The following is a 14,111-nucleotide window of genomic DNA, read 5'->3' as shown; positions in this document are numbered from 1 at the left end:
GCGCGGGAAGCGGAAGTGCCCGTCGGCTCTGGCGGCGGCAGATTCGGTGTGCGGCCGCAGATTCCGTGTGCGCCCGCCGCCTCCGGGAGCGCTCCCGAAGGAACGGCGGCTCTCCCGCCGCGCGGGTGAGCGTCAGCATCGCTCTCGGCGCGGGGTCTGTCCTCGCCGGGCCGCTCCCAGCCCAGGGCTCTCCCTCCCCTCGGAGACGGCGAGCCCTGGGGAGGGCGCGGTCTCCGCCTGTGGTAGGGGCGAGGAAAGGCGGGTGGGGGCCGGCCCCGGTCCCACTCTTGCGAGTTTCCCGCAGCGCGCTGGTTCCGGGACCGCAGCCCCCCTTGCCGTGTTCTGGCTGGGACAGGCTTTTTTTCCGCTGGTGCCCAGGGCAACCAGCTTAGGACGCGCAGTCCCTTGTGCAGTTCGCTCGTGTGCAGGTGGCCTCTGCGTGAAGGGTGTCGCAGCTGGCACGCCGGCCAGGTCCCGAACTTGTCGGTGACGCTTTTGAATCTCTGCGTAATGGTGCCATTTCCCCCAGCTCCCTGCCCTGTGCAACAGGAGAGTCTAGATTCAGAAGAAATCAGAAGTGTAGTTGCTGGGCATTTCAAAGACAACGTTTACAGTTTTAACATACTTGGTAACTTGCATGAGGTAGTTTTTTTAGTTTTGGTTCTTGTTTTGTTGGTGTGGTTTGGTTTTTTTTTTTTAGTTTTTTACATTGTTTTTAGTTTTTTACATTAGTTTTGAGAGTTGTTCTTTGAGCCACTTGCTCAAAGTTCTATATTATCATGTCTTGAAACTTCAGTATACTCGATTTTTACAGCCAACGCTCTGAAGTTTTATTACAAATTTCTACAGACAAAAGCTGTGTACCTCATTTTACTGGGTTTGCCTTCCCAAGATTTGCTACCAACTTGACTGATCTCTTTTATCTACTTCTATGATCTCTTAAGCTATTTTGTAGTAACAGTAGTTACCAGTTTTTACATCTAGAGGCCTGGTGTAAAAAGAAACAGCCTGTATGATTAGACAAAATCCTGTGAGAGTGTCTTCTGTGAGTATTTTGCACTTCAGTTTTATGTCAGATTCTTTGAGATTTGTCTTAATAGCAAGTTAAATTGGAAAAACCAGAGAATGGATTGCATTGTAACATAATGCAGGAAGAATAGCTACCTCAGTTGCCAAATAATTGTTTAAATTCTTCCAAGCTTTTAACAGCAAGTGTTGTGTACTTCTGTTTAGTGCAACTGGTAACCCAGAACCTAGTAATTAAATTAAAGGAACCTGATGATTAAATAGGAAGAAAATTATTTTAACAAGGGCAGAACACATGGGAAGAGCTTAGTCTTGAGGACTGCTGATTAAACACCATAGAAGCACAAGAAGCACCACCACAACAAACTCAGCTCACTGTAAATGCAAGCTTTACCTGTCTCTTGAGAGCATTGCTTCATTTATAGTCTGTGTGACTGTGCCTCTTCACTGCTTGGATTGGTAGGCTTCAAAATGCTTGTTTTGTAGCAAGAAGAGAAATTTAGTGAAGATAGTGGCAGGTAAATATCTCCCACGTTCTAGCAGAAAGTTGAATTTAAGTGATTATTGCATTTTGTAATTTTTGTGTACGTAATTTTTTTGAACAGACGTATTTTTTTCCTTTTATTTCATAATCTGAAAGAAGAATAGCATTTGGAATAATGGCAACAGGAGACCTAAATGGAAGTTTAAGAAAAATCGAACAAGGACTTCGCTTGTTAAGTTATCCAAGAGATGTGGATTATACAGTGTAAGTGGCAGTGTGAAAACTTATGCTAATACATGATGAGAGCAAGGTGTGTAAACAAGATAGTTTAATCAGTATTAGCATTGCATCTGGTGATAAGTAAGCAGAACATAACTCTGGGAAGTTGGGATGTGGTCTATGTGAACTGGAATATAAAAGTATGCACTTCTGCTCTTCTGAGCAATCCTGAGAACAATCCTGAGCTGTATTACTGTCTTGCTCCTCTTCTGCCGTTCTTGTCTTTGTTTTGGTTAATCTCACCTTTCTGGTTTCTTTGGAAGTGCTTGCGAAACTTCCTTCAGGAAATTTTGTCCTGTGAAGACTAGAAACAAAAAAAAAGAGGTCTGATTGTTGAGCTAGAAATGCTGGTGGGCTTTAGGCTTGACAATGTTTAAATTATATAAAGATCACAAAAACTTTTTTTTCAGCATTTTGCAGATAACAGGAAAGACTGCTGAATGAGAGATGCCTGGACAAAAAACCCTTAAAATGAAAGATATTTGGATATAATGTGCTGACTTTGTTTATTCCTTTCAAGTTGAATATTTGAATTCATATAATGAAAGGCTTTTGTTACCTTCTGCTGTGTAAAATACTTTTGTTTCTTAATAGGTTAGTAAAGGGTGATCCAGCTGCATTTTTGCCTATCATCAGCTATTGTTTTACATCTTTTTCAACTTGCATAGCCGAGCTTTTGGTAAAGTGTGATGTGGAACTGACAGCCAAGAGTGACTTGCGTTTTATCGAAGCTGTTTATAAGGTATCTCTTCATGTTCTTTGCAAAAGAAACGTGGGTTTGAGTACAACCTCACAAAAATTAAACATTTACTATGAGCTTTACTAGAAAGTGAAAGTTTTTTGCAATATACATGAATTTTAGTTCTGTTGGGATTTAAGATGGGTAGTAAGTCACTGTGTACAAATTTTTAGATTTTAATGAAAATAAGGATGGGTGGTGGTAGCCAAATCTCAATTTTGAGACCTTTGCAGAAACAGTAATATTGTTAGATGTTAGTTTGGAAGAACACAGAAATGTTTATTCAGCAATAGGATTTGTATAAGTGACCTTGGCAAAAATCTTAACCACCAAAAAAATCATAAGAAACTAAAAAAATTGTAAGCACAATTAAAAAATGCAGCTATTTTGAAACTCTCTGCCATTTTAATGTATAAAGTTGAATACTTAACCTTTTATAAATTGGAATTAAATTTGTAACTGATTGAAATTAACTTTGAACTATACTTACGTTTTTTGAAAGGTGGATTGCTGAATTAAGAAATAGTGGCTTATTCAGACTAGTTTTCCATCTGAGAGACTGCTTTACAGGGTTCTGTGGGAGCCTTACGTGGCCCTCTGATGCATTTGCTGAGATTAATACATCTTTTTATTGTGCATTCACTTTAAAAGCTCTTAGTTTGAGTATTAATTTCTATAGTACTTTATTTCTTGAATCTTAAGACTATGAGTTGAAATTTACAGGAGTGGTGTGAATGAAAGAGGAGATATGCTTAAGGCCTTCCTTTCTGGAAGAGGAGATATGTTTAAAGCCTAGTTAAAAGAAACAGCTATATATGTTTTTGTATATATATATAAATAATCAAATGAGAAAAGGCTTAACTGCTGAAGTGCCGAATGAAAGAAAAGATGGTAGTAAAATAAGAATTTGAGCATGCCATTTCTACAGCAAATTGTGAGGTGATTTTGAAAGTGAAGTAAACTCTTATTTTGTTGCAGTTTCTTCGAGATCAATTTCAGTATAAACCAATTTTAACAAAAGAGCAGTTTCTTCAGTTTGGCTTTGCAGAAAGAAAAATGCAAATTGTTTGTGACATTATCAACTGTGTGGTGAAGAAACATAAGGAGTTGAGTAACTCTAGTAAGGTACTGATCAAATGGTTACTTTTATTATAAGTTTCTTTTGACCTGTTTGATGCTGCAGATAAACTGGTCTTCAGCTTCTGTTTGAAGAAGCAGCATTGCTCATGGATCAAATAATGGAAAGTCAGTATGACGTTCCATTTTAAGATGCTTGAATACTTTCATTCAAGACATGAAGCTGCCAATACTTTGTAGTATAAAAAAAATTCGAATGAAGATAAATCTGATTGTTGTCTTTACAATAGGTGATAGCTTTGCTTTTATACTTCTTGATATAGTCAACATGTGAATCAGTAAACTTTTCAGATAAATTTAAGGGCAAAGCAAAATCATCTCATATGTTGAATTTCTGTAACAATTTAAACATGACTCTTGTGTTTGTTTCTCAAGTCTGATTATTTTCATCAACGATACTTGTAATGGCATTATTTTTTATCAGTGTGTGTTGTGTATTTGTCTCTGCTTTAATGAAAGGTATTTCCAGTCTTTATATTTTACAGGATTTTGTTTCTTTTGAGTTTTTAGCAAGTCTTCTGTATACATAATTTGACAGTTTTGAAGACTACATTTAACCACAGTAACTACATTTTTTTGTATTTGTTTTACTTTCAACTCTGGTGCAAGTTGTCTTTTCTATTTCTAACCATCTATTGATGCAACCTAGCATAGGCATTTGTGAGTTTAAAAGTATGGCATTCACTTCTGGATCTGCATTCTCTGTAAATTTGGGTCATATTTATTTTTTTTTTAGACATTATTGTGCTACAGTACAAAATTGTACTATTGTATTAAATGTGTTTGTGTGTGCGCGCCATTAAATATTCCTGACTTTCAGTGATGGTGTTAGAAAGTGGGGTGTGGAATCCTGAAAATTTTCATATGTTATTTTCTTCTGTTCACTTTGGAGGTTAAATCCCAAACGAGGAAAAAAATCAGACCTTTTAAATTTGAAGTATGGTCAAATTGTGGTAAAGGTCTTGCTGATCCAAGTGGCAGTGCTCTGAATTCCAAACAGGTATGAAAATAATTTTTTTGTTTTATATCTAAAGGTTAATCTCATTTGTAGCAAGTCAGGCTCTTGCTGAAATTTTTTGCTTTCATTTTGGTTTTAATACTTAATCAAACCAGTTTTGAGATGGGCTGGTGTTTGTTTTTCCCCGAAGTATGGTTGGCTGAAATAATAGCTGAAATACAGAGGATGCTGCCTCTCTCTTTTACTGAGTAGTTGATCTCAAAGTTTTGGTCGTAATGACCTAGTGCTGTTTTTGTGCTGTATTTGAATTGTATCAAGTGTAAGGGAGAGCAATGGAAAAAGATACAGTAGGGCAAAGAAGCTATATCATGTTTGAAAGTGAAATCTGCTTGGCCTAACACGTTTTCAACACAGCTTTTCAAATACTGGTGGTCTGAATCTGTTGAGCAAGTTTTCATAATGTAGCATTCCTCTTGGCTTTGCTTTTACAAAGGTAAAATTATTTTGCATTGAGCAAAAATGATTATACATTATGCCATGTGAAGAAGGCAGCTTTCCTGCTATTTTCTGCTAAAAGGGTGCAGAATAAAATTGTAGAAAACTTTTATCACCAGGAGCACCATGACTGCCTGTTAATAGTTGGTGATTTCTACTTAGAAGGAAAGTCCTGCTTTTATCAAGGAAATGCTTTCTTTCACAAAGAAGTATTTGGAATGGTTCCTCTGTCTCTTCTGGTTGTTTAAAGTAGCACTGAATGGGGATAGGTACGTGTGTTTTAAGAATTCCCTAGTAGAGGAGAGTTTCAGTTTAACTAAAATACTGAGGAATCTGTACATATTAAGATGCTACACAGAACTAGTAATTGTGCATTCTTAATCATTAAGTATTTTATTTTGTGATAGTATCATAGGATTTAATCCACCTAGAAATAATTGATTTCTCTTTGTTTTCTCTAAGGGAAGCCTTCAAAGGAAAGTAATATATAGCTCATAGGGCTATTTGCTGACAGTTTTCAAGAAAAAGGAAGAATTCTAATCTTCCTAGTTAAGCCTTTTTTCTTCTTAAAGTTTTAATTGTGGTTTTGATGTTGGAATTGTCTCTACACACGAATTTCGCTGTATATAATAGTATATTTTCCAGTCCAAACTTAGAAATCTAACAGCCTTTACATTAAGGGAAGACATTCATGTCTTCATTAGTGTTTATGGAAAGGAAACAAGGTGCACAGTATATATGGTAAAGTGTGTGCATGTTTGTTTATGCATTTTTTGTTTGTTTTGAGTTCCTTCAAGTCTTTATGATTTTTTGGAAATTAAACTGCCTGCTATTACTTTCTGTATTTTGTAACCAGTTGGGATAAGAGAGTTAGATTTAAATAAATATTGAAGTAATAGGTCTTATATGTTATTACTTAGCTAATGAATTGAAATATTCTTGTAACTGTTGGTTTTGTTTGTTTGTTTGTTTTTAAACACACTTAAAAGAAGCCTCTAGTGGAACGGCACTCAGGAAATGAAGTCAGTGGTGACCTTCGTCCACTACCCCTTCCAGCACAGGGAGGGAACGAAGAAGAATTATGCCTAGATCATGATACTGTGGAAGTTAAATGTGAACAAGTAAGAACTTCTATTTTAAGATGCTCTCTTTTTTTTACAGAATTTTTCTAAACGGATAAAGGTTTTTACATTATAGTTGTACTTCAGGTGCATGCAGCTGATACTTTATAAATATATTAAAAAATCTGGAAAAAGGAAAAGTCACTTAAATTGCACTGTCTCTTCCAAGACAGTTCTGTCAACAGCTTATTTTAAAAGCTGAGTTCCCCGAGTAGGCATATTTTGGTGATTCTGGAAGAAAAAGAATTTTCTGATGTAGCAGGATGTGATTACCAAACTTGAACATTGCACTTAATTCGTTTGATCAAATGATGAATTGTTTTTGTTTTGCAATTAGAGGACATATTCTTATCGATATTTTCAGGTCATAGAAGAAAATTCACAAATTGAGTGTTTAAAGAATCAGCTTGCAGATTTCCAGGAAAAGCTTCAGAAGCTAGATTGGATAGAAGATAAGCTACAAGTTTTAGAAGAGAAACTGCAGGGAAAGGTGATCATAGATGAGAAGGACTGGAATAACTTACTGAATCGAGTTTTGCTTCTCGAAACAGAACTGTTGTTACAATCCCAAAAGGTGTGTTAATTTCTCTTTTAATTCTATAATAAAAATCATCCAAACACAGTCTTGTTGGTCTGTTTCTGCCCTCCCTGCCTCCTGATCTGTTTTTTTCACTTTAAAGGTTTTAAAGGCACAATCTGAATGCAAGTGCTGTTTATGAAGTTGATGGTATTTTTTCTTAACTGTTCAGTTCTATTCTCTGATACTTCATGAACCAAAGCTCTCCATCTTTTCTCACTAGTAATGATTCAGTGTCATTTTATTTACTACTGAAGGTTTAGAAGGAAGTTTTTGAACATGGACTCTTCATTCTCTGCAAATGATAGTGACAAAAATGGATGGCATGCACAATAGAAAATACAGGGTTAATCAGAAAGTTAATTCTTATTTTAGTTCTGTGTTTAATTTATTGGTCCTTGACATTTCTAGCCTATCAATGGGGTTTTTTTTCCCACTCTCTGCCCCACTTCTTATTTCTTGTCAGTGATGTTCATTGCATTTTTGAATGTGTAAAAGCACTGCAGTTGTGATGTGGCTCCATTTGGCATACCCAATAAAGCCTCTTGTTGCATTACGACTGGGTTATTTTTCATGCTGTTGAAAGGTCCTTGTGCACATTATGTAATTTGATACATGTACACATGTAAATATTTTGAGTTGCAGTGAACCATAGCATCACTTTGAAATTAATCATATGATCCAAAAATTTTATTCTCTCATATATCTTGTGTATCCTTCAGAAACTTTCAGATGCTTTCCAGAAGTTGAAAACCCTTGTGGGTTTGCATTTTTTTTGCAGTGTAAAACTGTTGAATTTATTCATGACCAGAAATTCTGCGGATGTTGCTGACCCCACAAATTTGAAAATGTTGCTAATACTTTTATATTATACATGTTTTACTCTGTGCCTTGGAAGTGTGGTGGTTATGCAAAGTCTTGAAATGGACAGGTGTTCAGACTGCTCACTAGGTTATTTCTAAAGGCTGTAGCTCAATTAGTGAGGATGGATATTCTCAATCACTTAAAAAGTTTTTGATCAGTAGGAGCTCAAGTGATTTACCATCTGAAATCAGATTCTTATGGATCAGTAGACATATGTCCAAATAATACCACCAAAGACAATGTTTTTTTTTCTGGCAGTAGTCTCAAGAGGCCTTCAGGTGAACAGCCATAGACATTTTTCTCCTGTTTCAAATGTATTCTTTTCAAGAAATTACTGTAGCACGTGGGAAAGCTCATGTTTCAGAGTAGACCTGTTCTTTTGTTTTTGTAAATTTGGTTTGTTACTGCTTCAGTAACATGTTTATTGCAGTTGTTTGTGTGGTTAGAATAGTATTTGGAAAATACTCTCAAAAATATCACTCATAAATTTCCAGTGAGATAATTATATTTCTGTACTGTATGTTACTGAAAGAATTCACCTGTAGATACAAGTTCAGTTATAGTTTCTGTGTGGCATTGTATATACAAATATATAAGGAGATATATATATATATATATATTTATACATAGTCTTCAAAACTGTTTTCCAATAGACATTTGAAAACTGCTAGGAAATAATCCTTTGGGACAGAATTGCAGCTTTTTTGTTTAATAAAATTACATCCAAGTCGTGCTTCACACATTCAGAAGCAATTCAGAATTACTCCTCTCTTACTCTTGTACTTTTCAGGGACCTTTTGGCATCTAACCAACACAGCAGGAGCACTCTTAAGTTCTGTCTTCTGCTGTTGCCAAAGTAGCAGCAGCTGTGCATTTAGCTCTGGGAAAGTCTGAAAACTACCAAATCCATTTCAATGAAAGGAATTGAACAGACATAGTCTGTGCAGAATCTATTTTTGTATTTTTTAAGACATTATTACAGTTTTTTTCAGCGTTTTCCCATACAATTCCTCCTTCATTCATTTATTTGGGTTTAGTATTCCCCTGTTAGCTGATGCTGTTACTCCGGTATATAAAGGCGGAGATGTCAAATCATAATAATTCATTGGTAGAAAAAAAGTCTAGATATTGTTTGAGAGTTGCATTTTTTACTTTGAAATTAGAAAGTTTACTATTGTTTCCTTCTAACTTTTTAAAAGTTAGATTGAGTTAAACTGAGAATGTTTCTTAAAAGAGCCCTCTCTCTTTTAGGAGCCTGGGAAATAGCTTAAAATAGCCTTCTGAGTTCTAAGCACTAGGTGGAATGAATTTCAATTAGCCTATAGGCTATTTTTTTTAGGACTGAGGACTGTATTTTTGAATATCAACCAGCAGTAGAAGCCACACTTACTTTAAGCTAATGGCAACCGTTGTTGAGATGAAATGATTAGTACAGGCTAAGACCATTCTGATTGTCCATTCTACTCATAATTAAGTTATATGCACTGTATTTTGGCCTGATTTTGACCTCTTTATGAGCAGCAATATTGATGTTAAAAAAAAAAAGACCCATTAAATAGACTAGTTTTTTAATGAAGTGCATGTATGGAGATGTTGATTTTTTTTTAGTCCTGTGAAGATATTTGTGCAGTGCCAGCATATCTGAATCGTGTAGTGAGCAAATACATACATAGATACCTAGTACTTAAATATCCTTTTGTTCAGTCAGATGATTTAAACAGGATGTATGGCTAAAATGCAGTAAACTTGTATTTCAGGAAGACTTATCAAAAGAGTCCAGCAATATAAATCAAGAAAGTACATCTAGTACCATTCCAGTACCTCTTGGTGAGTATTAATGATTTTTCTTTTAATTAGCGTAAATAAGCTAAACACTTCTTGCTGGTCTTGACTGTAATACTTTAAGTAGGTAACTGTAATTGTGATCTCTGAATTTTAAACCATACTGCAGATTAGAAGTTAACCTCCTCATCATTTCATGTTTCTAATTTATTCTTTAGATGATTCGGTTGCTATAGCATAGTAAGTAATGGTTAGAAACAGCTACTAAAAATATCAAATATGCAAATTTAATTAAGATTCTGTTACTTAAGCTGTGAAAAACAATGCTGTCATCTGGACTTTAAAGCAATTTTTAAAATGCACTGTTCTTGAAGTGGAGTTATTTTTGCTGCCACCAATATCTTTAGGTTGCTGTTTTCTTGTTTTTAATGGGGCACAGACAAATAATAGTCTTTGTTGGTCTTCAGCTCACTACTAAATGTTTCCTGTATTTCATCTCTGCAGCAGTTAGCAGCTATCCAACTGGAATTTTTGATAAACTTTCTTGTTCTGAAGAGAAAGACAAAATCTTTTTCTTCCATTTCCAACTTCTGTTTAATTTTGATAACATACAAGAAGTAAACGAAGCAGACTTGAGTGGGAAAGAAGTTAAAAGCACTCCCCAGGCCATGAGTAATTCTTCTGCCTTCCTCAGTGGTAGCTCTTTAGCCCTCAGCTCTGCAGCTCTGTTAGCTCCCTTAGCTCCCTCTGTTCTCTTCCTTGATTTGGCCTCTTTCCCTTGTGGCAGCTGTTACTCCTACCACCAGTGGTAAGGAGGATATTCTATTTTCCATTCTCACACATTAGGCTTTTTTGTCCAGTGTTGGGCTCTTGAATTGTAATTAAAAGGGAGTCTCAGTAATCCAGTTTCCATGGAAATTAGGAAGGCAGTTCTTGGTTATGTCAGAGCTTGTTTTTATTGAGTCTCAGAAATGGGACCTTCATTTTACAGGACAAAGAAAGCTTGCAACATGTTTACTTCCTTTGGTAAGTTTAGTGCTATGTTACTGACACTTGAGGACTTTATAGTAAGTAAACAGGCAGATGGTTTTTGAAAGAGAATTTTCATGTTTTCAGACTCCCCAAATTCTTCTGAATTTGTTATTCCTGCTGTTCTAAAATGCAGGAAATTTTAGGCTTAAAAGTTATGGGGACAGTCTTTACTCTTTTATCTGAGAGTATACTACTTGGAATCCTTTCAGGCTCTTTTCAGTTGTAGCACTCTTCAGAAATCACAGCAGTACCAAATAAACAATTTTTAATTTAGGTATTTAAAAACAGTTTAAAATGAGTTTTAGATACAAAATAGCATAGCTAAGTGCATTCCAAAGGCATGATGTATTGATGGTGACATCACTAAAAAATGGATATGGGAACACTTTTTTTTTTTCAAGATACTATGTTCTTTTCCCTGACAATAGCAATCTAAAATTGCAAAGAATATCACAGCCTTCCAAATGTGGAAAAAAAAATTCTGCTAGTTATAAGACAGTTTACTTAGCACAAATTAATGACATGTTTGAACAGGCAGTTTACAATAAAAGTAATGTAAACTGTATGAAATTACTGTTAAATGTTTGGCACTGTAATCAGATGTTCACAAGCTTTGGTTTTCCTCTACTCAGGAGAAAAATCTTCATAGTAATCTTTGGAATTTGCTTTTTGTATATTATATACATTATACATAGTGTAATACTGCACTTGTTTCAAAAAAATGAGAAACCTATTTTGGACTCCTGTAGCTTTTGCTTTTCCCTCTCTAAACAATGCATTCTCTTCTGTTATTACCTACTGTAAATCAAGTTATTTGATAGCTGACCTTGCAAAAGAGAGCAAAAAGGCAAAGGTGACATAAAACTGAGCATTTCTCTATAGATACAGAGAGGAATGAGGAGATGCCAGAGAGTCATCCTCAGTCGTCTGGATGCAGTTCACTGTTATCCACAGACCAGTCTCCCAAAGACATGACCATTAATTCTCATGATCTGACAGACATTTCAAAGGTAAGTATAACTGGTGAATGCTCAGTTGATTTCCTTTGAGGTCAAGAGAACAAGTAAGCATAGGTATTAGTTGTATATACTGATAGAAAAACACTGAAACTATGCAAAACTACATCTAGGTCTGTCTCATAAAAATACTTTTCATATGTAAACAGTGCTTAAAGTTGCATTTTCTCTGAATTTTAAGTTGAAAGTCTATCTGAAGAATGTCATCTTTGAAGAGTTCACTAACTTTATTGCTTTTAAATTGTAGGAGACAATAAGACAAAGAATGGAAAAGATAAGTAAAATGTAAGTAATAGGAAGGGGCAGCAGGAATTTATTTCCCAGGAGGGAGTCGTACTGGACTAAGGCACACAGAGAATGTACATATGTGTTCCAAACCTCAAAGGTCTCTACATCAGGTGTGGCATTTCCTTATGGCTCTACTGGATAGTAAATCCACTTACAGTTTTGGATTTGTGGGATGAGTCACTGCTTTTGTTTCTAAAAAGCAATAGAAAGCACTCTTAATAGTATTAACTAGAGATTAAAGCATGTTTAGAATTTGGTTGATAAGAAATCGGAATATTACTTATTTCCTGATTGAAATTACTTGGTACTTGCAACTTTTCTTCCTGAAAAATACCTATGTTATCTTAACTGTTTTTTATTATTTAAGGAAAAGTAAAACCAATTTCAGCCTAAGCATTATAATAACTATATTAAGATATATTTGATATTAATTCTGAGATCTATAATACAATTTTTTATTATATTTTTATTGTACTTGAGGAGAAATATGTTGCTTTACAGTGTTTCTCTGGAAAGAGATTTCTCTTTTCTAAGTGCGTGGCCTATAAAAAGCTCTAACCTTTTATGTGATTTTAATTTTATTATGTGGGTTACTTCTTTCTTTGTGTACTTAAGGTTTATTGATATATGGTAGGCATTTAAAATAGAAACCAATTGCAGAGGAAAAGGGCAGGATAAGGGAAAACTTAAAGGGGCATGCTGCTTATTAGTATTTTGGACAATTAGGAAGTTAAAAGCAAGTCAGTTATTTTGTACCTTATTTTGTTAAGTGTATGTAAACAACATTTATTTTCAGAATTGAAGAAACCTTCAACTTGTTCAAAACACCAAACCCATCACTGGGAATACCTGAAAGCACAGATCTTCAGACCTGGTCTCTGCAGACTTATGGATACCAGAAATAATCTGTATGTTTGTACAGCATTAAATTTTTAATATATCGAATTTGTAATGATCACCAGTGCATCTATTGCTTTGAATAAATATTTTATTCATGCATCTGTGTATTGATTTCCCTCCCCATGCCCACGTTTAAAGACTGTTCAAATAGCTTTTTCCCTCCTCCTTGTGCTTTTGTAAATTGAAGTCATTACAGGAGTGTATTCTTGTGTTGACATTTGTTAGCAGTGTGCTAAGTAATATGTTTTCTAAAGTGCGGGCTTGAGGACCATGGCTTACATCCTGTTGGAAACATTCCAGCTGGAACTTGCATATTACACCCAAGAGGCATTCTTACATACCATCTTACCATCTGTACTGTTGAATAAGTCTTAATAAAAAACTTACATATGCAGTTTCAAAAATACCTTTTTGCTGGTTTTTTTGGGTTTTTTTTTCAGTTTTAAATATAAGTTTTCATGCTGAGCTAGAGAGCACCAACACTTTATGGCTTCCATTAACACTGACAAAGTGAGGGTCAGTTTGATCCTAAACACTAAAATGTGCAAGTAAGTCCACAGACTTTGACTGCAAGAGATGTGTTGAGTGTTTTAGTGCTCTTACCCAACACATTTTAAGACCAGCAGCACAGATGGAGACCAGTCAGTATACAAAGAAACACAACATTTTCATTATTTGAAGCCATATTAAGATTTCTGTTTGGAGACATAAGTGGATGTAAGATTTCCATAAACATATGATCAAACCAAAGATGTGTGAGACTCGATTAGATTTATTTATTTGTTTATTACTCTTTGTAAATTGGTAGCCTATTATATCAAGGTTCCTTTGTGTTTTAATACTTCACTCTAAAAGATTTTGGGGTTTGATATTACAAACCAGTTGGAATTTTTGGTGGAGAGTTTACAGCTGAAGGCAAAAGCAGCTGTTTTGACATACTGTAAAAAGTGATTTCTGTGTTTTAACAATAATTATGGGTTTTTTTTTCTATAACCATATGGAATATAAATGGGCTTTATTTTACACAGAAACAGAAGACCTTATGGCGATCTTTTATGTTATATAAACTAGTTCTATTTTCTTTTTACTTTTGTGATTGGACTTACTTTTTCAGTTATTTAAAAATAAAAGAACCTACAAGGTTGGAAAATTACACAGTAGGGATGTGTTTTGCCCCTTAACTGAAAATAGGCCTTGCAAATCACTGTTCATTGTTCTAACAATGAAATGAAATGAGGTTTTTTTCCTAAATGTTAGAGCAATGTCTTAAAATAGGACTACAGCACCATCTTGTGGAAATCTATAAAGTCATCAAAGAAGTAAAAATTAATATTTCTGTCTGCTTTAAGTTGCTATGGTCAAGTATTTTGAATTATCTCTCTTATTTTTCCGCTTTGCCTTGGAGTCAGAGAG

General features: G+C 35.1%; 1 protein-coding gene across 7 annotated transcripts; it reads left to right on the top strand.

Moving 5' to 3' along the window:
* The first annotated feature begins 4 nt into the window (after positions 1-4).
* On the top strand, positions 5-12,795 carry CEP44 (centrosomal protein 44). Of its 7 annotated transcripts, none has more exons than XM_014883999.2 (11): positions 5-125; positions 1,632-1,774; positions 2,384-2,531; positions 3,507-3,653; positions 4,558-4,665; positions 6,111-6,239; positions 6,604-6,813; positions 9,438-9,507; positions 11,377-11,504; positions 11,758-11,795; positions 12,595-12,795. In XM_014883999.2, the coding sequence occupies exons 2-11, from the start codon at positions 1,686-1,688 to the stop codon at positions 12,701-12,703; spliced, it is 1,176 nt and encodes a 391-aa protein (XP_014739485.2). In that variant the 5' UTR covers positions 5-125; positions 1,632-1,685; the 3' UTR covers positions 12,704-12,795. The 7 variants fall into 7 exon arrangements, with proteins under 7 accessions (XP_014739485.2, XP_014739482.2, XP_088019710.1 ...); XM_014883996.2 differs by having other exon boundaries at positions 6,108-6,239; XM_088163584.1 differs by having other exon boundaries at positions 10-125; positions 1,667-1,774.
* The last annotated feature ends 1,316 nt before the right edge of the window (positions 12,796-14,111 follow it).

This window comes from Sturnus vulgaris, chromosome 4 (assembly GCF_052056855.1).
Source record: "Sturnus vulgaris isolate bStuVul1 chromosome 4, bStuVul1.hap1, whole genome shotgun sequence".
NCBI lineage: Eukaryota > Metazoa > Chordata > Aves > Passeriformes > Sturnidae > Sturnus > Sturnus vulgaris.
The sequence above is the reverse complement of the archived record's forward strand: the minus strand, read 5'-3'. Positions and strand labels throughout refer to the sequence as shown.